We start from the raw sequence: 24,684 nt of genomic DNA on the forward strand, positions 1-24,684 counted from the left end.
CATTGAGACTTTGATGGAATACTGCTATATTATCAAACCTATCCTGGTATAGATTCTGTCAGGCCCTGGAGATTTATCCATCCTAAAGTGCTACAATATTAATAGCACCTCCCTGATAGAGTCATGCTTCAGAATATAGCATACTCCTACCTTAACTTTTCCATTTCCACCTCCTTCTCCCCGGTAAATACTGAAGAGAAGTATTCATTTAGGATCTTGCTCATATCCCCTGGCTCCTCTGATAGATTACTCCTCTGGTTCCTGAGGGAATTTATTCCTTCCTTAGCCAAAGTGAAAAGGTATGCTTGTTCCTTTTACCTTGCCCAAAAGGGCCTGTGGATCTTCAAGGCAAAGTTGAATTTTCACTCTTGACTTTCCCTTGTAAGTTGGTCACTTGGGAGGGGGTATATGTTTGAGATATTTTAGACTCAGCAATTTCGCTGAAACAATTTAAAATTCCACAGGACACAGATCTGCGTACCACTTGCTTTGCACTCCCTACTTACACTTTGAAGCCAAGCATTTTTCTTTGACTTTAATTATCCTCCACCTGAACACCTTGAAGGCCCATTGGTTTTATTCCAATTATCTTCAAACCCTGTTAGATCATACAGATTACTGATTACTTTCATACTCCAGCATATTTCAATTAGATTGCAGGTTTATGTAATGTAATTGAACAGTCAAATTGAGCACATTTTGCACTTAGCCTCTGGATGCCAAAGAAATTCTAGGTCTAAGTACTTCCTGGAAATATTTTCTTTTTAATCTTTCACACAAAATACTTGTTAAACAATGAACAGATTTAGATTATCATAATACTGTAGTTTTATTGTCCTAGTTTTGCCACTAAAATAACATTGAAATAATGGTCTCGAGGAAAACTAATGCTGCTATGCCAAACAACATCCACAGCATTGAAAATTAAGTGTGGAGTTTTGTTCCCTCAGATTTTAAATATTCTGAGAAATTTTTGTAAAGTAGTTTTTCTGTTGATCTTTGCTCCTTTTATTTTTCTCTCTCACTCTCTTTATTTTGCTTTCTATATGTAATTTGGCACTGATTTTTTTATATCTTACACCTCATTAATACTACTTTAGATTATTTGCTAAATACAGTAGTGTTTACTTTTTTTACAAGTCCCAATATCCTACACAATGTGTTCTAGCAAAATTGCTTTCTGCACACAAAATCACAAGGAAGTGTATATGTAATGAAAGTCTGCCCCTTTATTGACCACAGGCTCCAAATATAGACTGTTGTATTCCTCCGAAATTAATTTCAAGTGGAATTTAACTAGAGATGTGATAGATCTTTTAGTTTTAACTCTTGGTGCAAGCAGCTTTGCTTTGAAATCAAAGGAAAAGGCATCTGTGGATTGTAAATTGAAACATAATTAGAAACTTCTTTGATTTTCTACATATGTACAGTATGTAGCAGTTAAAATTGGAGGAAAGGATGATTTGTGCATTTCATGCATATAATTCCAAAACTGATAGATAACATATTAACTAAAATTAACTTTAAACACCTTTTTGCTGTGAAATTCCTATGGATTCAAACTAAACATGATAGATATCAAAATAATAATAATGCATGGTATTGTGCAGATACTTTCTATGTGATCCAAGAAAATGAACGACTGGCTGTAAAACAGTGAAAAATTTTACCTTGACAATTCTGTGTGTAGCAGGTTATAGTATTAGCCATCTACAGAAAGGTTTACTAAAGTCCTCATGCTGTAAGATTATTGAAGCAAGTAATTTTTTAAAAAAGTATGCAATACTAAGTTTGCTAATTCTATATTTTTTTTAACCTGCTTAGTCCCATTTAAGGCTTGTAATACTTGGATTACTGGTTGGAATTTGTCATAGCCATGATGCTGCCCAAAATATTTTGTGAACAGGTCAGAGGTAACTGCACTGCTTGATTTGGTCAACCTGATGTGGCTAATGATTGGGCCATTTTCTGACAATAATATCATGTTTTGGAATTGAAAGTCAAATATACACATGTGACAGAAATACAGATTGTATTTCAGGACATAAATATAACTGGAAATGAAATACATCAGTTAAAATTAACACTAGGTAGGCATATAAATTCATATATTTTTGCACACCTACAGGATATGCCCTATATTTGGAAACAAATATACTGAGAATAATTTAAACAGCTTTCATAATGGAAGAAAGATGCTCAAACTTCCTCACCCAAATTCGATTTAACCTTTTTCTTTGAGTGTTCTTATAGAGTGATAGAGCACTGAAATAGGCCCTTCAGCCCAACTGGTCTATGTCGACCAAGATTCCCATCCATGCTGGTTCCATTTACCTGCATTTGGCCCATATGCCTCTAAGCTTTTCCTATCCATGTGCCTTTTAAATATTGTTAATGTACCTGCCTCAACCTCTTCCTCTGGCAGCTCGTTCCATATATGGACCACCCCTTGGGTGAAAAAGTTGTCTCTCAGGTTCCTATTAAATCTCTCCCTTCTCAGCCTAAACCTATGCCCTCTAGTTCTTGGTTCCTCAACCATGGGAAAAAGACTGTGTGCATTCACCCTATCTATGCCCCTCATGGATTTTATACACCTCTAGAAGATCACCCTTCATTTCTTACACTCCAATGAATAAAGTCCCAACCTGCTCAACCTCCCTTCATAACTCAGTCCTTCAAGTACTGGCAACATCCTCATAAATCTCCCCTGCACTCTTTCCAGCTTAATGGCATCTTTCCTTCAGCAGGGTGACCAAGACTGAACACAACATTCTAAATGTGGCCTCACCAACATCTTGTACAACTGCAACATAACATCCCGACTTCTATACTCAGTGCCCTGATTTATGAAGGCCAGCATGGCAAAAGCCTGAGTTGAACTCTTTGCAGTACTTAATATACTCAAATAATATACTGGGGAAAAAACAAGTATTGGCTCTCTTGACTCTGGCGATTCAAATTTAATTCAGTGGTTCATTTGCACATTATTTTGTTTTTAATATCTCCTTTCCTTGTCCTTCAAAAGCCATTCTCTATTGTACAGCTTTCCCATATTGGAAGAAAAGACGTTGGAATACTATTTCCAAGTCTACACAGTGCGGCTTTGCAAAATAGTAGTGTGTTGATGGGCCATGCTTCTTTCCCTGACTTCTTATCTTGGTTGTTCTAGTAATTATCTTTAAATGCCTCCAAACTGACTATGCTGGGACCATGACAATCATTCACAGAGCTTCTGTGAAGTTCCTCCAATTACCATGTGTTACATTTATATAACACCATTAAAATATTAGGCCTAGACTTGTTGCCTGCAGTGAGCCACCTGTGCTTCCTGTTGACATACAGAGAAAGAATGGACTTGTCATTTGCAGGTTCCCGATGTTGACTTGCTGATAATTGTAGGTTGATCCTAAATGCAGCTTTGCATAACGAAATGCAATTATGTGGGTCGGTCGAAAGAAACCCTGTCCTTGAAATAGTTGAATGAAACTCAAAGCACAAACACACATCAACGTTGACTATGTCCTGAAAAATAAATAAATCTTAAAAATATCAATTTTTTAAGTGTCCTACCCAGCAATCCAGAAAAAATATGGTAGTGTAGTAGTTAGCGTAACACTATTACAGTGCCAGCGACCTGGATTCAATTCCAGCTGCTGTCTGTAAGGAGTTTGTATGTTCTCCCCGTGTCTTCCTGGGCTTCCTCCGGGTGCTCCGGTTTCCTCCCACATTCCAAAGACGTACGGGTCAGGAAGTTGTGGGCATGGTATGTTGGCTCCGGAAGTGTGGCGATACTTGTGGGCTGCCCCCAGACCACTCTACGCAAAAGATGCATTTCACTGTGTGTTTTGATATACATATGACTAATAAAGATACCTTACCTTATCTTATTGTATCTTACTAAAGAGAGGCTTATTTAGAGTAGTCATGCCAACACTATACCTTTAAGAGCAGTGACCACTGGCTTACCTCCCGACTTCTCAGGGTCTCTTCCAAAGGCTATATTTGGGAATGTGATAAATTGTTTGCTACTCATTTGGAATAGTACAGCCACAATAATACTCAAGTAGCTTAACACCATCCAGAGCAGAAGATTGCTAAATGAGTCCTGTTTACCACTAACATTACATGCTATTCTTTGGCTGCAATATGTGCTATTTACAGAATGCATTGCAGCAAGCAAACAGCATCTTTCCCTGCTACCAAGAGGTTTGTGTACACACCATCCGATTAGTCCATGTGATGCTGATGCTTCCCTGTGAATAAATTCGAATATCCTACTGAACACCAATGCCAAAGTACCATCACCCCCAGTTCATGTTAGTGTTGACCTATTCTAAAAAATAAATAAATAGCTTTTAAAGCTACAGAACAAATTTTAAGCTATTCATTAAAGTTAAAACTTCTGTTTCTTTATACACTTAGAGATGTATCAATGAAGTAGAAAGAAAAACATGACTGTGCTGGTTGTATTTGGCATAAAGTTATAAAGAAAGGAATAAGAACTTGGTTCTACGTTGCATTTTTGATGCCATCAGGATGACTGAAAGTGTCTTATGTTTTTGGAAATGTAGTTATTTCTGTTGTGTAGGAAATTGTCCAACAAGTTGTAATATACTTTTTGTTTGTAGTATCAGCAATGGCTCAGTTGACAGCAATTTGCAGATAAAAAACTTCCACTGTGTGGGTGCCTAGATTTTGTGTTCAAATATCTGACATAGGATATCATCCCATAATCTTTTGATCCTGAGATGATGATGACTGACAACTAAAAACTGTCATAAACTCAAGTTTCTGAAAAAGAATATTATGAGGAGGTAACAGTTGTGAAATAAAACAGAAGATTATGGAATTACTCAGTAGATCAAACAGCATCTGTGGAGGAGAAAAAACAAGGTTGACAACAACATTTAAAAGATGCTTGGACAGGTACATGGATATGGGCTAAACGCTGGCAAATGGGACTAGTTTGGGTGGGTGTCTTGGTTGCTATGGACCAGTTGGGCCAAAGGGCCTGTTTCCGTGCTGTATTACTCTATGACATTTCAGGTTGTGTAACAGTAATCAGAATGAACCTAAGCTCTTTAAAGAAAAGTGATTATTGGTTTTGAAATTTAAAAATTATCTTTATTTGGGAAGCTGCATTGTACTAATTTCTTCTAATTTGATATTTCTCAACAGCTGTATGTGACCCACCATGTCAAAATAGGGGTTCATGTTCTCGACCTCAAGTCTGTGTGTGCCGGTCAGGATTCCAGGGTTCGAGGTGTGAAGAAATTGCTCCAGAACAACCATACATTCCCCGTGCTCTCTCATCAAGATCCTTCCCTTCTCAGTTATCTGCCTCATACTCGAATGCTATCCAGCAGATTCACAGTAATGCAGTAAACACCACCAAAAGAATGAATGAAATTCCACCTAGACATAAGGCTTCATCAGTTGGTCAAGGCGAGAGCATTCTGTGAGTAATTTTTATTTATTCCCCTCTATTGGTGTTTTACTTCCCAGAATAACAGTTTCTACTCTGTTATTTTAAGATGATGGAATACTTAGATAATTAATATAATTTATCATGTCATTTTTCTCTGGATATTGAGCAGTTTTTAACTATATTAATAAGTGTTTAATAAAATATTTGTTTCTCAGTTATAAATAATGTACATCTGATTCTAGGCTCTGGCAATCATTAAATAATTTTCATCAGTTTTAATTAATTTCCGTCTTAATTCCAACCTTAATCACAAGACGAAAGATGATAATGTGGAGGAATATTTTGCTCCCTTTTTAAGGAAAAGTTTGGCATTGCCATTTTTGCAACTACTTCTTAGCCAAAAATATTGAAGTTAACAGTAATTATCTGAGCAAATCATGTTTTTGTCTCCTGTTTACAAAAAACAAGTTATGCCTTTATTAAAGTTGTGGACAAAGGAAAGTCCCATAAAGCTTTCGTCCTTTAATATTGCAAGGCAGCATTGGCTACTATTGTGCAAGAAAATTTAAGATCAGTCTTTAACTTGAAAGTAAACATGGAGCAATGATAAATCAAGGATTGCTATGGAGTAGTGCAATTTAATAGTTTAATGCAACAGATAGAGTTTGTATTGTAAGTGATACTACTTAGCAGGAAGAACAGATATAGAGTTTAAATAAAAGAGCATTGAAAATAAGGGTATATTTTTCTATCTTCCAACTGATGAAAATGTAGGTGCAATCATGAAGTGATAGATTTTAAGACAATTTGCCCTGCAGTCTTACTTACCCCCTTGCTTTTGCTGTGGCTGTTCTGAGTCTGTGGTTCCAGTCAACCTTAAAGCCTAAGATCTTAATTTTGGGCAGCCCTAATGGCCTTAATTCAGATTGCTTTCATAAAAGGCCATTTTAAATTATTATCAGAGTCATTTAAAAGCAGTTTAAACAAATTTAAGTAATGAAAACAAAAATATTATTTATAAAATAAGAAAACAATTTACTTGCAAGCATCTTAAACACATAGAAATTAATTAAAATCATAAAAAGTACAAAGTAAAATAGAACACGACTTGCTCTTACTTTTTCAATCAAGATCCAACATCCCTGATTAAAGCTGAGGGAATAGATGCAAAGCCCATCTTGGTATTGGTATTGGTTTATTATTGTCACTTGTCTTACAAACCGATCGTACAGGTCAATTCATTACACAGTGCAGTTACATTGAGTTAGTACAAAGTGCATTGATGTAGTACAGGTAAAAACAGTAACAGTGCAGAGTAAAGTGTCACAGCTACAGAGAAAGTGCAGTGCAATAAGGTGCAAGGTCACAACAAGGTAGATTGTGAAGTCATAGTCCATCTCATTGTTTAAAGGAACCATTCAATAGTCTTATCACAATGGGGTAGAAGCTGTCCTTAAATCTGGTGGTACGTGCCCTCAGGCACCTGTATCTTCTACCCGATGGAAGAGGAGAGAAGGAAGAATGTCCTGGGTGGGTGGGGTCTTTGATTATGCTGGCTGCTTCACCAAGACAACGAGAGGTAAAGGAGGGAGGGGAGGCTGGTGTCTGTGATGCGCTGGGCTGTGTCCACAACTCTCTGCAGTTTCTTGCGGTCCTGAGCAGAGCAGTTGCCATACCAAGCCGTGATACATCCAGATAGGATGCTTTCTATGGTGCATCAGTAAAAGTTGGTGAGAGTCAAAGGGGACGAACCAAATTTCTTTAGCCTCCTGAGGAAGTAGAGGCGCTGGTGAGCTTTCTTGGCCGTGGCATCTACATGATTTGACCAGGACAGGCTGTTGGTGATGTTCACTCCCAGGAACTTGAAGCTCTCAACCCTCTCGACCTCAGCACCATTGATGTAGACAGGTGCATGTACACAGCCCCCTTTCCTGAAGTCAATGACCAGCTCTTTTGTTTTGTTGACATTGAGGGAAAGGTTGTTGTCATGACACCATTACACTAAGCTCTCTATCTCCTTCCTGTACTCCGACTCATCACTGTTTGAGATATGGCCTACAACGGTGGTATCATCTGCAAACTTGTAGATGGAGTTAGAGCAGAATCTGGCCACACGGTCATGAGTATATAGGGAGTAGAGTAGAGGGCTGAGGATGCAGCCTTATGGGGCACCAGTGTTGAGAGTAATCATGCCGGATGTATTGCTGCCTATCTTCACTGATTGCAGTCTGTTTGTTAGAAAGTCAAGGATCCAGTTACAGAGGGAGATGTTGAGTCCTAGGTCTCAGAGTTTGGTGACAAGCTTGCTTGGGATTATTGTATTGAAGGCAGAGCTGTAGTCAATAAACAATAGTCTAACGTAGGTGTCTTTACTGTCCAGATATTCCAGAACTGAGTGTAGGGCCAGGGAGATGGCATCCGCTGTAGACCTGTTTCGGCGATAGGCAAATTGCAATGGGTCCAGGTTGTCTGGTAGGCTGGAGTTGATGCGAGCCATGACCAACCTCTCGAAGCACTTCACGATGGTGGATGTCAGAGCCACTGGTCGGTAGTCATTGAAGCATGTTACCTTGCTTTTCTTTGGTACCGGGATGATAGTGGTCTTTAAACAGGAGGGAACCTGAGCTTGAAGCAGGGAGAGGTTGAATATGTCCACAAATACTTCTGCCAGCTGATCAGCACAAGATCTGAGCACACGGCCCGGGACACCATCTGGGCCAGGTACTTTCCTCACGTTCACTCTCCGGAAGACTGATCTTACGTCCAGGTTCAGCTGCGTTGGTGGCTGTCAGGGTGGATGGTGACAATCCACTTCCCTTTTGTTCAAAACGTGCATAGAATGCGTTTAGTTCATCAGGAAAGGATGCGCTGTTGTTAGCTATGCAAGCCGACTTCGTCTTGTAGCCTGTTATGGCATGTATGCCCTGCCATAACTGATGGCTGGTCAGGGACATTTTTAGTCAGTATTGCCTCTTGGCATCCCTGATAGCTTTCCAAAGGTCATACCTTGATTTCTTGTACAGATCAGGATCACCAGATTTGTGTGCAGTAGTCCTCTCCTTCAGTAGGGAGTGGATCTCCCAGTTCATCCATGGTTTCCTGTTCGGGAACACCCGTATTGTCTTCTTTGGTACACAATCCTCCACACACTTGCTGATAAAGTCTGTGATGGTGGTGGCATACTCATCAAGGCTGGCAGCTGAGTCTTTGAACATGGACCAGTCCACTGTCTCAAAGCAGTCACGTAGGAGCTCATCTGCTTCCTCCGACCAGTACTGCATGACTCTCCATACCGGATCCTCCCGTTTCAGTTTCTGTTTGTATGCAGGGAGAAGGAGCACAGCCTGGTGGTCTGATTTCCCAAAGTGAGGACGAGGGGTGGCTCGGAAGGCATCTTTGATGGCTGTATAGCTGTGGTCAGGAGATGTGGTGATAGTATTTTGGTAACACGCTCTTGAGGTTGGTCTCATTGAAGTTCCCTGCGATGATGAAGAGGGCCTCAGGGTATCCTGCCTCAAGGTTGTTGACAACGGAGTATAGCTCATTGAGGGCAGGCTTCATGTCCGTCTGTGGTGGGATGTAGACTGCCATCAGGATAGCTGAAGCAAACTCCCTTGGCAGATAGAATGCCTTGGCATCTAGCCCTTGGCTCATCTGAACCCAGTAGTGAGTCCATTGCTGGAGTGAAAGATCAGGTGCACCAGCATTAGGCCTCCAGCTTGTCTTTAATTTCCACCTTTCAATACACAAGCAGGGAGGTCAGGGACAAATAGAACAGCGAGGACGGCATCATTCACGGCTCTCTACAGAACTGTCCACAAAAGGTAAGTATGATTTAGCCCAGGCTTTTATGTCCATTGCATGTAATCCATTATTTTCCTGAAAGAAAGTAGAACGTGCTGGAAATACTCAATAGATCGAGCAACATCTGTGGATTAGGAAAAAAAGTTAACATTTCAGTTTCATAATTTCGGATTGGAACTGCTGCTATCTACTGTTATGGACTAGGTTACTATTGGTGAATGTCCCTTTAAGATAGAGCATAGTGTGTGTGTGGCATGGTTACGACAACAGAAGATAAAGGACGTAATGACGTTTTTGAAGCAGTCAGTTGGAGTCAGTCGGAGGAGAGAGAGAGAGAGACACCAGCCTGCTAGTCTCTATCGATGGATGAAAAACAGTAACTGTATCTGTCACTACAATCCATGTATGGATTTTTGGAATAATCCAGTGGAGTCCACTTTGTCGTTAACCTGTAGAGGGAAACAGGTATTTGTATGGACAGCCACATCTCGGATGCTTTTCGGGGTGGCAGATACTTTGGAACAAAGCAGTGGAGTTCACTTTGTTGTTGACCTGTAGAAGGAAACAGGCATTTGTGTGGACAGCCACGATTTGAGTGCCTTTCGGGGTGAGGAAGATGCAGTGGAGTGGTCACTGCTGAGTAAACACTGAGGTGTCGTTTGGGTTCCAAAGTGGAACATTTGGATTTCGTAATTACTCTCTAATTTTCTCTCTACGTTTTGTCTTCAGTCAATGGTGGTTTTTGAAGAAGCCTTTGCTCACGTTTCACCTTACGGCTTGCTGAACTGAACTTTAAGAACCATTCCTGGACTTGGAGTTTGGGAATTTGCCACACACACACTTCGAGTTTAGTTTTAGGGATTAATGTTTAAGATTTAACAGTTTTACTTCTAACATTCTAACATTTTTACTTTTATTTTTCTTATTATCATAAGTAGTTATTAATAAAGTAGTTTTTAAACACTTATACATGACTCTGTGTGTTTCTTTTGTTGCTGGTTCGTAACATCTACCTTATCCAGTGTTATGTTCCACCCCACTCCCACCCAATCCCCTCATTCCCTTCACCCTAACTCAGTGACAAAGGCTCCTGATCCTTCTTCCCCATCTGTAGTAGACTACAATGCCTCTTCTCTACATTACCATTGTCTCTTCCCACCCTACATCCCAGCTGGCCACAGCACAAATCTAAAGGGGTCTAAGGCTGCCAACTGTCTTAACACCCTGAGCAAATATGACCCAGGGAACTGGACAAAACTACTGATTACTGCTGTCCTGTTGCAATGCCCATTCAGCTCAACTTTTTGCTTACACTAGAATCTCGAGCTTCAAGACATTATATCAGTTGTTTACTTCAAGCAATAACACATGTTGGGGAAAATTTGATGTGGTATAGCATGGTATGATATTGAGGAGTAGATTTTCAACTTGTCACCTGGTAATAAAATTGGCATTGTGAACCTGTTGCTATAATGCAAATTATTTGAATTTCATTTTGTGTGATTTCAATAAAAGTAAAAATTGCTGGGTTTTATAATGGGAAACGGATCCTCAATATCAGTGTTAAGCCTGAGAAGCAAATTTTAAATATAGCTTCCTGTGTCAAGGCTTTTGATTTGGAGGTGTTCTTTGTGGAAGTGTGTTAACAGCATAGGAAATAGAAGCAGGAGTAGGTCATTAAGTCTCTCATTCTTGCACTGACATTCCATAAGATCATAGCTGATTCCTTTAATATCCAAAATTTTAAACTCAGCATCTAAGCCTCCATTGCCCTTTTGGGTAAATTCACTACCATCTGGATGAAAACATTTCTTTTTCTCTGAGCCCCGAATAGTTGACCCCTTATTTTGAGATGGTGGCCATGGCTCAGGTCACCTGAGCCATGGCAAACATCATCCTATCATCTACCCTGTCAAGACCCACAAACAAAATGTCTCATTTCTCTAAAGTTTAAGTCTGGTATGCTTAGTCTCCCCTCATTGGACAATCACACTACCTAGTGAACCTCCACTGCACTTCCTCTATCACAAGTATAACTTTCCTTTGGTAGGAATAGCCCTATGCACCATTTTTATTTTTTAGCTGGACCCACCCAATATAATTTCAGTATGACATCTTTGTTGTGCTCAGATCCTGTTGCAATGAAAGCCAGTGCACTATTATTAAGGAGGTAATGAATCCATTATTAAGGAATAATAACAGGAAAATCAATCATTAAAGAGGTAATAGCAGGATATTTAGAAAATCGTAAGGCAATCAAGTAGAGTCAGTAGGAAGACACGAGAAACTGCGGATGCTGGAACCTAGAGTAACAGACAATCTGCTGGAGGAACTTTAGTGGGTTGAGCAGCATCTGTGGGAGCATCTGTTGAAACCCTGCGTCAGGACTGAGAGTAGAGAGGCAAGATGGCCAGTATAAAGTCGAGAAGGGGAATGGTGTGACAGGAGTCCCAGGTGATTGGTGGACTGAGGAGGGGTGTAAGATGATAAGCAGGTTGTGCCAGCTAGGGGAGGGGAGAGGAGTGGGGGTGAAGTTGGGAGACAGTGTCAGGTGAATGGTAAATGGAGGCAGAGAGAAAAAAAATGAGAGGTTGATGGAGCAAGGTGAGGGGAGGGAAGTGTGAAGTTTGGAGACAGCTGCTGGAGGGAGATGAGTAGGAACACAAAGAGCTACTAGTGCTGGACTCATAAGCAAAGGAAGTAATAATAGGAACCATAAGAGGAGAGATGAGGTGAATAGCAGATAGAACCAGATTTGGTGGGGGGGAAGTCTGTGGGTGAACTGTGTGTGTAGTGGGTGGATGGAACGAGGAGGGGGAGGAGGAGGAAAATGGGTGATGGGGGCAGGGGGTATTTGAGGGAAAGGGGATAGAAATGGGAGGACAAGAAGATCGGAAGGAGAGAGAGAGAGGGTGAAGGGGGGGAAGAGGGAAACAACCTACTGGAGGAGAGTGTTACCTAAAATTGGAAAACTCCGCTGGTCCACTCTTTTCCCCCACCCCCAACCCACACAATCCTCCTTGACCCCTGGCACTTTCCCCTGAAGTCGCTGGAGCCGGAACACTTGTCCTTGCATCTCATATCCCTCACCATCATCTAGGGACCTTAACAGCCGTTTCGGGTGAGGTAAAGATTCATATGCACCTCCTCAAATCTGACCTACTGCATTCAGTGCTCCTGGTGTGGCCTCCTCTACATAGGCAAGACCAAGCATAGACTGGATGACCACTTCGCAGAGCACCTACCCTCAGTCCACAATGGCAATCCTGAGCTCCCAGTTGCATGCCATTTCAAATTTTCTTCCTGTTCCCACACTGAGCTGTCCATCCTTAGCCTTCTCTACTTCCAGGGTGAGGTCCAATGCAAATTAGAGGAACGACATCTCATATTCTGTCTGGGTAGTCTACAATAAAATAGCATAGACTTTGAGTTTTCCAATTTTAGGTAACCCTCCCCTCCAGTGAGTTGTTTCCCACTTTTTTCTCCCTTTTCTTCTCTCTCTCTCCTTCCAGTGTTCACGTATCCTTTCTCTCAATTCCACCCCCAGTTCCCAGTCACCCATCTTCATCTTCAGCCCCTCCCACTTCTGTTTCCATCCATCATACACAGTTCACCCCCAGGGTCTCCATCACCCCCCCCCATCTGGTTCTATCTGCCATTTACCTCTCCCCTGATGGTTCCCATATAGAAGGAAGTATGAAAATGCAAATTATTATTTAAACTGAATGAGACTAAATAGTATTGCAGTATAAAAGAATCTGGGGGTCCTAGTGCAAGGAACGCAAAGGGTCCGGGTACAGTAAGTAATTAGGGAAGCTAATGGAATGCTGGCCTACATTACAAGGGGCATTGAAGTATAAAAATAAGAAAGCTTTGAAGCTATTTTACCTGGCATTGTTGGGATTGCACCTCATGTATTGTATACAGTTTTTGCCTCCATACTTAAGAAACAATATATTTGCATTGTAGGCAGTGCAGAGAAGGTTCACTAGGTTGATTCCTGGGATAAAGGGAGGGAGGTTGAGTAGATTAGGTTTATACTCATTGGAGTTTAGAAGAATGAGAAATGAACATTGAAATATGTAAGATTTTAAAGGGGATTGACAGAGTGGTGCAGGGAGGATGCTTCCCTTAGTGGAGTTATCTAGAACTAGCGGGCATAGCTTCAGAATAAGAGGCTGCCCATTTATGATAGAGATAAGGCACTTTTTCTCCCAAACCATCATAGCTCTTTGCAATTCTCCACTCCAGAGAGCTCTGACAGTGAAGTTGTTAAATACATTGACATACATTTGAATTACAAGGGGTTGAAGGGGTATAGGGAGAGAGCAGGAAAGCAATACTGGGGCCAAGATTGGATCAGCTGTGATCTTATTGAATGATGTCCTTTTAAAACTGAGATGAGGAGGAATTTTTTCAGCCAGAGGATGGTGAATCTGTGGAATTGATTGCCAAAGAGGGCTATGGAGACCAAGTCATTGGATGTATTTAAGGCAGATATTGATAGGTTATTGATTAGTAAAGGGGTTAAGGGTTATGGGGAGAAGACAGGAGAATGGGGTTGAAAAAAAATCAGCCATGATTGAATGGTAGAGCAGACTCAATGGGCCGAATGCCCTAATTCTTCTCCTATATCTTATGGTATTATAGCAGAGCAGATTTGAAAAGCCAATTGGCATATCCTGCTCTTGTTTCTTATGTAATTCATTCTCATGTTTTTGTGTTCATACGTTTATTTTCCCTCTTTGTTGCTTGCTTTATCTGCATGCTGACTTAAGTGATTCATTTACCTGAACACCACACCTTTTAATTACTATTTAATAAATACCTTGCTTTTCTATTTTTTCTACCAAAGTAGATGGTCTCACATTTATATATTACAATTCTTATGTTCTTGCCCATTTACTTACCCTACCTCTATCCCCCTGAAACTTCTCTGTATACTGCTCTCAGCTGACACACTCAATTTTGTATTATAAGCATACCTGGAAGTATCACACTTGGTCCCCTCATCCAAGTCATTGATATAGATTGTGAACAGCTGATCCACATTAGTCACAATCTCATTTATGGAAAACCTTTAATAAAGTCCCACATAGTTGGTCAACAAAGTGAGAGAATATGAAATAGGAAATAATAGACTGACATAAATAGGGAATTAGTTATTGGACAGGAAGGAAATAGTGGAAATAAATGGATCCTTCTCAGCTTAGCCAGTTGTAACTGATAGGATACAGTGAGGATCAGTGCTTGGGCCCCAGCTATTTATAATCTATATCAATGATTTGGCATAGAGGACAAAATGTCATTATCCAAATTTGTTGATGATATCAACTAGATGGAAATTTATCATGGAGGAGGATGTAAAGAGGTTTCAGGGGAATATAGACAAGCTGAGTGACTGGACAAGAATATGGCAGAGGGAATATAATGTGAAGTGATCCATAGAAAAGCAGAGAATTTGTTAAATGAAGAGAAACTGGGTTCTTTTGATGTTCAAAGATACTTGGATATATGTACTTAAACAAATTCACAAAGGCCAACATTCAAATCCAGCAAATGGTATGTTAGTTTTTAATAACAAGAGGGTTTGATTATAGTAGTAAGGAAATCTTATTGAAATTTTATAGGGCCTTGGTTAAATTGCACCTGGAGTATTGTGTACAGTTTTGGTCTCCTAAGAATGGATGTATTTGTAATTGTGGAAATGCAGCAAAGAAGTTCCAGGAATGGTAGGAATGCCGGGTGGCACAGTGGCGCAGCTAGTAGAGCCACTACCTCGCAGCACCAGAGACCCGAGTTCAATCCTGACCTTGGACGCCATCTGTGTGGAGTTTACATGTTCCCTCTGTGACCATGTGAGTTTCCTTTGGGTGCCCTGGTTTCCTCCCATATCCCTAAGAAATGTGGATTGGTAGGTTAATTGGTCACTATAAATTGCTCCTCGTATCGGTGAATGGTTGAGTCTGGGAGGAGTTGATAAGTATTGTGGTGTAGCGACTCACCGTCCAAGCAAGTGAACTGGCTCGGTGGTCAGGTCGTGCGTCGTCGGAGCGGCGAGGCCCAAGATGGCGTTGGGCCTTCGTCTTCCCCGAGCGATGGGGAGAACCCGCGTGCGGGAAAGGTTTGATGATGTAGCATATACGTCATTTCCCTTTTCGGTGGGCGGGAACAGTCTCTCTTAAAAGGCCCGCGCAAGGCGGGAAAATAAACCAGTTCTTGCTCTGAAACCCATCGACTAGTGTCTTGTTTTCACGTCGCAGTAGCAGCCGCTACATTGGTAACCCCGACGGTCCAAATGGATTTTGGATCCGCACAATGGACGACATTGCAACAGGTCAACCCCGCCCTATAGTTCCTGCAGCCTGGCGGAAACGCGTTTTCGACTCGGCACCTGTCCATCAGATCAACTGTCCGACTGGTCGCCAGCAAGTTCGTCTGGCATGGCCTGCGCAAACAGGTCAGTGAGTGGGCCAGGACTTGTCTGCACTGCCAGACATCAAAAATCCAACGACACACCAAGGTCCTGCCACAGCAGTTCGAGCCTACCCGTAGAAGGTTCGACCACAACCATGTCGACCTCATTGGTCCTCTGCCAGTATCAAGAGGAGCCCGGTACCTCCTTACCATCGTGGACTGGTTCACGAGGTGGCCAGAGGCAACCCCTCTATCTGACATCATGACTGATTCCTGCGCCCGGGCTCTGCTCACAACTTGGATCTCACGTTTTGGTGTTCCGGCCCACATCACTTCAGACAGGGGTACCCAGTTTACCTCCAGCCTCTGGTCTGCATTAGTGAACATGCTGGGGACGCAGCTGCACACCACCACGGCCTACCACCCTCAATCAAGCAGGTTAGTGGAACGTTTCCACCGCCATCTAAAATCAGCCTTGATGGCCTGCCTGAAGGGTCCTAACAGGGTCGACGAACTGCCTTGGGTCCTGCTCGGCATACGTACTGCCCCCAAGGAAGACCTCCACACTTCGTCAGCTGAACTTGTGTACGGGGCGCCCCTGGTCATCCCAGGGGATTTCATACCCGCCCTTCGGGGCCAAGAGGAACAACCCACGGCAGTCCTGCAAAGACTGCGCGAGAGGCTTAGCAACTTGGCACTGATTCCCACTTCGCGGCATGGTCAAGCCCCATTATGTGAGCCCAAGGAACTACGAGACTGTAAGTTCGTTTTTGTTTACAGGAGCACACCTTGGGCACCATTGCAGCGACCATACGAGGGGCCGTTCCGGGTCATCAGGAACAATGGGTCCACCTTTATTTTGGACATTGGGGGCAAGGAAGGGGTCTTCACAACGGACCGCCTCAAACCGGCCCATTTAGATCTACAACAACCGGTCGGAGTTCCAGCAGTGTGACGCAGAGGCCGACCTCCTAAGCACAACGGCTAACACAGACCGCGGACCTTGGGGACCGTATCGCCAGTTCTGGGGGGGTGGGGGGGGGGGGTTGTGTAGTGACTCACCGTCCGAGCAAGCGAACTGGCTCGGCGGTCGGGTTGAGCGTCGTCGGAGCGGTGAGGCCAAAGATGGCGTTGGGCCTTCGTCTTCCCTGAGCGACAGGGAGAACCCGCGCGCGGGAAAGACTTGATGACGTAGCATATACGTCATTTCTGTTTTCGGTGGGCGGGAACAGTCTCTCTTAAAAGGCCCGCGCAAGGCGGGAAAATAAACCAGTTCTTGCTCTGAAACCCATTGACTAGTGTCTTGATTTCACATTGCAGTAGCAGCCACTACAGTGGCAACAATAAAAACTGGAATTAACGCACAATTAGTGTAAATGGTCAGTGTAGACTCGATAAGCAAAAGGGATTGTTTCTGTGCTACATCTCCTTGTGAGTCCGTTTGCTATCTGAACAAAGATTGCGTAGACTGGGACCATGTTTTCTGGAGTTTAGAAGGATAAGAGTATATTATATCTCATGGAAATTTACAAAGTTGCTAAAGTTGTTGAAGGGCATGACCAGTGAGATGCAAGGAGGATGTTTCTCCTAAATGAAGAAGCATTCATCCTCTTGGTACCACACTAATCAAAGCCTGCAAAGTTGAGAAGGGTCCATTTATTCCCACTCTTACCTTTCTGTTCAATAATCAACTCTCTATCCATCCCAGTCTATTGCCCTCTATTCTACGAGATCTTACCTTGTTGACCAATCTCCTATGTGGGACTTTATCAAAAACTTTTTGTAAATGAGGTTATGACTAGTGGGGACCAGATTCTCACAATCTATATCAATGATTTTGACAAAGGGATCAAGTGTGATATATCCATGTTTGCTGATAATACAAAACTGAATGTCAGTCTCAGATGTGAGGTATATACAGAGAGGTTTCACAGGGATAGAGGACCGGCAGGGCACAGTTTGAGAACAAGGTTAGTCCATTTAGTATAGAGCTAAGGAAAAATTTCTCCATACAAACATTTGGAATTGTTTTATTTGAAGAAGGTTGAGGGATGACCACATTGGGGTATGTAAAATTAAGAGGGACATAGATAGTGAGAATGTTTCCCCTTAGTTGTGGTGTCTATGACCAGAGGGCATGGTTTAGGGTAAGGGAATGGAGATTTGGAGGGGATTTGTGGAAGAATTTTTTTCTCCCATAGAATGGTTAAAGCCTGGAATGCATGGGCAAAGGAGGTGGTGGAGGCAGGTACTCTCACAACATTAAATAAGTATTTAGATGAGAGGCCATGGTATGAAATGGGATTAATATAGGTAGATACTTGATGACTGGCATGGATGTGGTGGCTGAAGAGCCTGTTTCCAAACTGTATTATTCTATGACTCTATTTTGAGATACTGACAAATTTTTCTTTCTTCGACATTATTACTACCAGAGTAGCTGTTAGTTTGATTTGAAATGGATGAATAGAACTGGATTATATCATGACTGGTCAAAGCTAAAAGGCAGGCAAGTCCAATGGGACAAGTACTGCATTTATATATGAGCTATGAAATAGGAACCCCATTGGGTCACATGGTCCCTTTAATCCTGATAGATTATTTAGTAGAATCATGACTCGCCTGATCTTGGCTTCAACTTTCATTTTTCTAAACTCCATTGACAATGCAGAGTTTTCTCTTTATACTCTATACAACCCCTTCACATGGAATCAACTTGGTAAACCTTTTCTGAATAGCCTCCAATGTAAAGATATCCTCTCCTTAAATAAGGAGATGAAAACTGTAGGCTGTATACTAAGTGTGATCTCACCAGTGTTCACAATAGTGGAAGCAAAATCAAATTAACAAAGATACAGCTAATTAAAGAGGTGTGGCGACTCACCGTCTAGTCGGGCGAACCGGCTCGGCAGTCGGGTCGCGCGGCGTCGGAGCGACGAGGCCCAAGATGGCGGCGGGCCTCGTCTTTCCGAGCGACGGGGAGAACCCGCGCGCGGGAAAGTCCTGATGACGTAGGACTTACGTCATTGCCGGTTTTTTTGGGCGGGAGTTTTTCTCCCTTAAAGGGCCCGCACAAGGCGGGAAAATAAACCAGTTCTGTTTGGCAATCCTCCGAGTAGAGTCTTGTTTTATTCCGCGGTAGCAACCGCTACAGAGGCATGTTATGATAGAGAAACAAGAATAAAGAGCACAAGTTGAGACACTCAAGAAAACACAGTGTAAAATTAAAAACTGAACTGACTAAGAAAGGCAAAAGGAAATCCATGCTGCAAACCTGAGCCTGAAATCGAGTCGCAGAATAGATTTTTATTCATTTTTCAGTATCTTAGTCTTGCTGGCAAGGTCAGTATTTATCCTCCATCCAAATAGCCTGTGAAAAAGTGGTGGTGAACCACCATTTTGAACAGTCCTTCTGATGATAATCCCACAATACTGTTGAGAAGAGACTTCCAGGATTTAGATGAAATAACAATGAAGGAATTATGATATATTTCCAGACCATGCTGGTGTATGACTTGGAGGGAAAGCTGTAAGTGGTGGTGCTGGTAAGAGGGTTGATGTGTGGCACATAGAACAGTGCAGCAGAGAAACAGGCCCTTTGGTCCATGATATCTGTGCTGACCATGATTTCAATCTAAATGAATCCCATCTGCCTGAACAATATCTATATTTCTCTATTCCTTGTGTGTTCATGTAATAATGTTGAGTTCCTTGTGTGTTATTGGAGCTACACTTACCTGGGCAACACCTGATTTTGTAGATATTGGAAAGGTATTGGGGTGTTAGAAGGTTAGTCACTCATTGCAGGATACTCTGTCTCTGACCATATTATTAAAGTGGCTGGTTCTTAAATTCCTGGTGGGTGTGGGTTTGAGGAAATGGTACAGCACAGAAATAGGCCATTTGGCCCACCAAGTCCATGCCAACCTTTTTGTCCGTCTACACTGATCCCATTTGCCCACATTAAGTCCATACCCTTCTATGCCTTGCCTTTTTAAGTTACTGTCTAAATATTGCTTAAACATAGTAATTCTATCCGACTCCACCACCTCCTCTGACAATGAGTTCCAGATATCAACCATTCTCTGTGTTTAAAAAAAACTTTCCTTTCAAAACCCACTTAAAACTCCTTCCCCTCACCTTAAACCATGCTCTTTTGTTTTGATACATGAATGATGAGGAAAAAAATGCAGAAGTTAAACTGCTGGAGGAACTCAGAAGGTCAGGCAGCAACTGAGGATGCAGAGGGATGGTCGACATTTTGGGATGAGACCTTGCATCGGGACTCCATGGAGAAAAGATTCTGACTATCAGCCCTATCTATGCTTTTCTATATTATGTACCTCTGTCAGGTCATCCCTTAGCCTCTTTCGCTCCAGGGAAAACAATCCCAGCAAATTCACTCTCTGCCCATAACTGAAGTCCTCCAATCCAGGTAACATCCTGGTGAATCTCCTCTACACTCTCCAGTGCAACCACATCTTGCTTGTAATGTGGCAGCCAGAACCACACACAATGCTCCAAGTTCGGTCTAACCAGTGCTTTGTAAAGTTGCAATATTAAGTCCCAACTTTTATATTCTACATTCAACTTTCCATCTGATCTATAATCTGCTATAGCCTTAGACAATCTTGCTCATTATCCATAGCACCACCAAATTTTGTGTCATCCACAAATTTACTAACCATACATTCTACGTTTACATCCAAGTCTTTTACGTATGTCACAAACAAGAAGGGCCTCACCACTGGTCCTTGCAGTCCTTTCTGGTCACCGTCTTCCAATCAGAAAGGCCTTCCACCACTACCTTCTACTTCTATCACCAAGCCAATTTTGGATCCAATTAGCCAGCTTTCCTTGGATCCAATGTGACTTGACTTTCTGGACCAGCCTATCATGTGGGATCATGTTAAATGCCTTACTAAGCTGCATATAGGCAACATCTACTAACCTGCCTTCATCAGTCTTCTTAGTTACCTCCTCAAAAAACTCTATCAAATTCGTGAGGTCAGATTTTCCCTTAACAAAGCCATGGTGATTATCCCAGATAAAGCCTTGCCTTTCCAAATGGTATTTTCTCCAGTTAGTTCCCTATCATTGATCTAAGGCTCACTGGTCTGTAGTTACCTGGCTTATCCCTGCTGTTCTTCATATATAAAGGAACAACATTAACTATCTTCCAGTCTTCTACCATCTCACCTGCGGCTAACAAAGACACAAAAATCTCCATCAGGGCTCTGGCTGTCTCCTTCATTGCAAACTGGGATAGATCTCATCCAGTCCTGGGGACTTATCGACCCTTCTGCATCTCATGACATCAAACAACCTCCTCTGTCTTAAAACTGGCCTTCTGCATCTCATGACATCAAACAACCTCCTCTGTCTTAAAACTGGCCTGCTTCAGATTATCCCTTATACCCCTCCCAGAATTCACTATCTTCCACATCATTCTCTTTGATTTAGTACCTCACCCACATTTCCTATCTCCACACGTAGATTACCCCTTTGATCCAAGAGGACCCACTCTTTTGCTGGCTACCCACTTGTTGCCTTAAGATTAAGGAGAATGTCTTGGGATTCTCCTTAATTTTACTTGCCAAGGATATTTCATGATCCCTTTTTGCCCTTGTAATTTCTTTCTTAAGTTGTCCCTTACACATCCTATATGCCTGAAGAGACTCCTTTGATCCCAGTTGCATATGCCTGCCATACAGTTTAATTTCCTACAAAAAGATCAAGTACTGTTCCATCTCCAGTGGGAGTCTCTACGTGTTGTCTCAAAAAATTTTCCACCTTCCCCTTCCACAAAGGGAATTCCACTCGATACTGAGAAAGTTAAAATCCCACACTACCATAACCCTATTCCTCCTCTGCCTAAATGATAGATGGTTAGACTCTCTCTTGATGGAAGTGGTTATTGCCTAGCACTTTTATAGTAGAAACGCAACTTGCCACTTGTCAACCATACTTAAATGTTGGCTAGGTCTTGCTGCATGTAGGCTTGGACTGCTTGAAGAGTTTTGAATGGAATTGAATATTGAGCAATCATCAGAGAACATCACTGTATCTGACCTTGTGATAGATATAAAGTCATTGATAAAGCAACTAAAGATGGTTTGGGCTGGGACTCCGCCCTGATGAATTCTTCTAATGATGTGCAGCTATGATTATTGACTTCCAACCACAACTATCTTCTTTAGTGGGAGGTGTGAATCCAAACATTGATTTATTTTCTGCTTGATGCTCATTGGCTTCAGTTTTACTAGGGCTGCTTGATGTGACATTTGGTCATGTACAGTTACTTTCACCTCATGTCTGGTAACTGACTATTTAGCTAATGTTTCACGATATTGAAATAGTGCTGTATTCATTAAGTTCTTGAACAGAGTAAAGAAAAAATAAAGAAAAAAAGAATGAATTCAGTAATTACAATTTCCTTTGCAATGCTGCATCAAATGCATGATATTTAAAATCATATAACAACTTTGGACAATCATTTAAAGTTGACATTCACACCAGAATTGTGGGAAATGGTTCTTTGGATTGAAATTCTCTCAAATGTATTTTAAAATGACCTTTCATGTTTTCATATACTGGAAAATGTTTATGAACAGAATCTAATGCAGTGCCTTTTTGATAGAATTTCCCCTAATCTTCTATATTTGGCTGCCTCAAAATCGAGAATTAATGGGCAGAAAGTCAGAACTACTGGAGATATAATCTTAATTTTTGTATAAATATCATTGTGTTGTGAAGAGTGTATTGTGAAATATGTTTGTGCCAAGAATTGCAGTTTGAAAAGCCAACCAAAATTTCTCCCATTTGTCTGGCATGATGGGAATTACCAACCATACAAAAGGACTCTTAACTTCAGTTGATCTTTCTGGCTCAAAGTCTTAACAGAAAAATTGGAAAGAAATAAAAATGGGTGTGGATTTGATAAAATGTATCCTTGTTGCATTTCTAGCCTTGTATAGTTCAGCTTTCCTGAAAAGTTCTTAAAGTGAGAACGCTTTAAGGACTTGGCATTTATTGTTTCAAGTACTGTGGTATGTTAGGATCCCCAGCTGTAGTTTTGGAGAATTTAAATAGCTTTATAAAAATAACCTGATTCTAATTTTCTTCCAGCAAAATTGTGTTGTTTTACCTAAATACTTTGACCTTTTAGAGTTCTGCAGCTAATTTGTCTCAATGGAATTGAATCAGTATTAAATGTTTCCAGTACATACAAAAATGTGTGCGAGAAGTGATATGAAGATTTATTTATAAATATCATTTGTAATTCTGAATTACACAGATAATTCAAAAAAGTCCTGGTGAGCGATACAACTGCCAATATAAAGTGACAAAACAATAAAATAAATACTGTTTGGCTTTTTTCTGTTACCACTTGCATTCTTGAGCCCTTTTGCCAACTAATGTTAATTCTAGCATTGAGAGCAGCCCTTCTAACAGAAGTTGCATGAATGATCATTTTCATTTAAAGAATAATTGAAGAGGGTCAATTACTGAAATGCTCTTTGATGTAACTCTTGGCCTGTCTAAACTTTTGGTTTCCTTTTACCATTACCTGTCTCTTTCTGCTATTTTATGAGTACATGATGCCTGTAAAGAGAGTTCCCTATTAGTATTGGTAGCTGTATGTAAAAGAGTGGCCACTGAATATTCTCTCCTCTCTTTATAATTATTCAAATTGATAGCAACAGTACAGATTTCCATGCACGAGTGACAATTTGTGGGGTACAAAACTTTAAAAAAACCTATTATTAAATGTAATGTTCTAAATTGATCTTTGTAAAAAATCAGAGTTCCACACCATAGACAAACCTTAAATAGGGAAGAGTGAAAATCACACAACTGTTACTTTCTGGAATTAGGCAGTATCCATTCATGCTTAATTTCCTTTGTTATAATGTGCATCATACTTGTATAGGGAAGGATTTTAATGGAAATAAAATGTCATCATACATTATTATATTATTGGCACAAAATATTAAGCATCATCCCTTACTGAAAGAAAAGGTGTTTGCAAATGAAATTTAAACAGCAGGGGGCAACATTGTTTCACCTTTGTATGGTGCATTTTTTGGGAAATGACTTACCTAATGCTAGGCTAGGTACAGCATTGGATGCATCCTCTGTGTCCCAACTTTCTGATCCACACTTATCTTGTCAAGTGCCAGTTCACTTGATAAAGTATCACTATTGATACTGTAGTTATAAAGCAGGTATGAGTCCGACATCCAATCCTGTTTTGAGAGCAATGCCAGCTGTGGTATATCATATCAAAGGTGGTGCATATCATTGGGAATATTGTTAAGTTTTGTGATCCCAGTGGTTCAAAACATCGAGTAACTACACAAACCTTTGCTTGTAAAGAGTGAAGACTGAGATGGGCATAATTGGGGTCATAGAGCCATGGATTATACAGCATAGACATAGGCCCTTTGGCCCAACTTGTCCATGCCAACAAGGTTCCTACCTGAGCTAGTCCCATTTGCCTGCGTTTGGTCCATATCCATCTAAACCTTTCCTATTCATTCACTTGTCCAAATGTCTTTTAAACATTGTAATTGTCTTTTATACATTGTAATTGTGATATTGCAATAAATAGTCTGTCATCTATCAGTAAATTTACAGAAAAAAATTGCCAGTATAGGTTGTGGATTAAGGGCAGAGTGGAGAAAATTGCAGATGAACACATTTTTGTTTAATGACATTTCCATCATATTGTTTGTAGGGTGCTTGATAGGTATGTTGCAACTATGATGAGTCAGCTCTCAATTCAAGATTTTGTTCTGCATTCTGGGTCAGTTGAAAGAGATCATCGAGTGGGAACCCTGGCTATTCCTCATCAATTTAGGCCAAGAGCAATAGGATATTGAGGCAATTGATTATGTTGAGACTGGAACCTTCAAGCTGCTGATTGATAGAATGCTTCCAGTCATCCAAGGGGAATTAAAGAAATGTGCCATTTTCCACATTTATATAGTTCCTTATAACTCAGATGGAGGCCATTTTGACCTATCAAATCT

General features: G+C 41.2%; 1 protein-coding gene across 1 annotated transcript in view; it reads left to right on the forward strand.

The window, feature by feature from the left end:
- The window catches only part of LOC127568849 (latent-transforming growth factor beta-binding protein 2-like), a 391,147-nt gene that overhangs the window by 52,498 nt on the left and 313,965 nt on the right, over nucleotides 1–24,684 (forward strand). Inside the window, exon 3 of the mRNA XM_052013064.1 lies at nucleotides 5,179–5,458. Within this exon, the coding sequence (XP_051869024.1) occupies nucleotides 5,179–5,458 (280 nt within the window). The remainder of the gene's footprint in view (nucleotides 1–5,178; nucleotides 5,459–24,684) is intronic.

Source organism: Pristis pectinata, chromosome 1 (genome assembly GCF_009764475.1).
Source record: "Pristis pectinata isolate sPriPec2 chromosome 1, sPriPec2.1.pri, whole genome shotgun sequence".
Classification (NCBI taxonomy): domain Eukaryota; kingdom Metazoa; phylum Chordata; class Chondrichthyes; order Rhinopristiformes; family Pristidae; genus Pristis; species Pristis pectinata.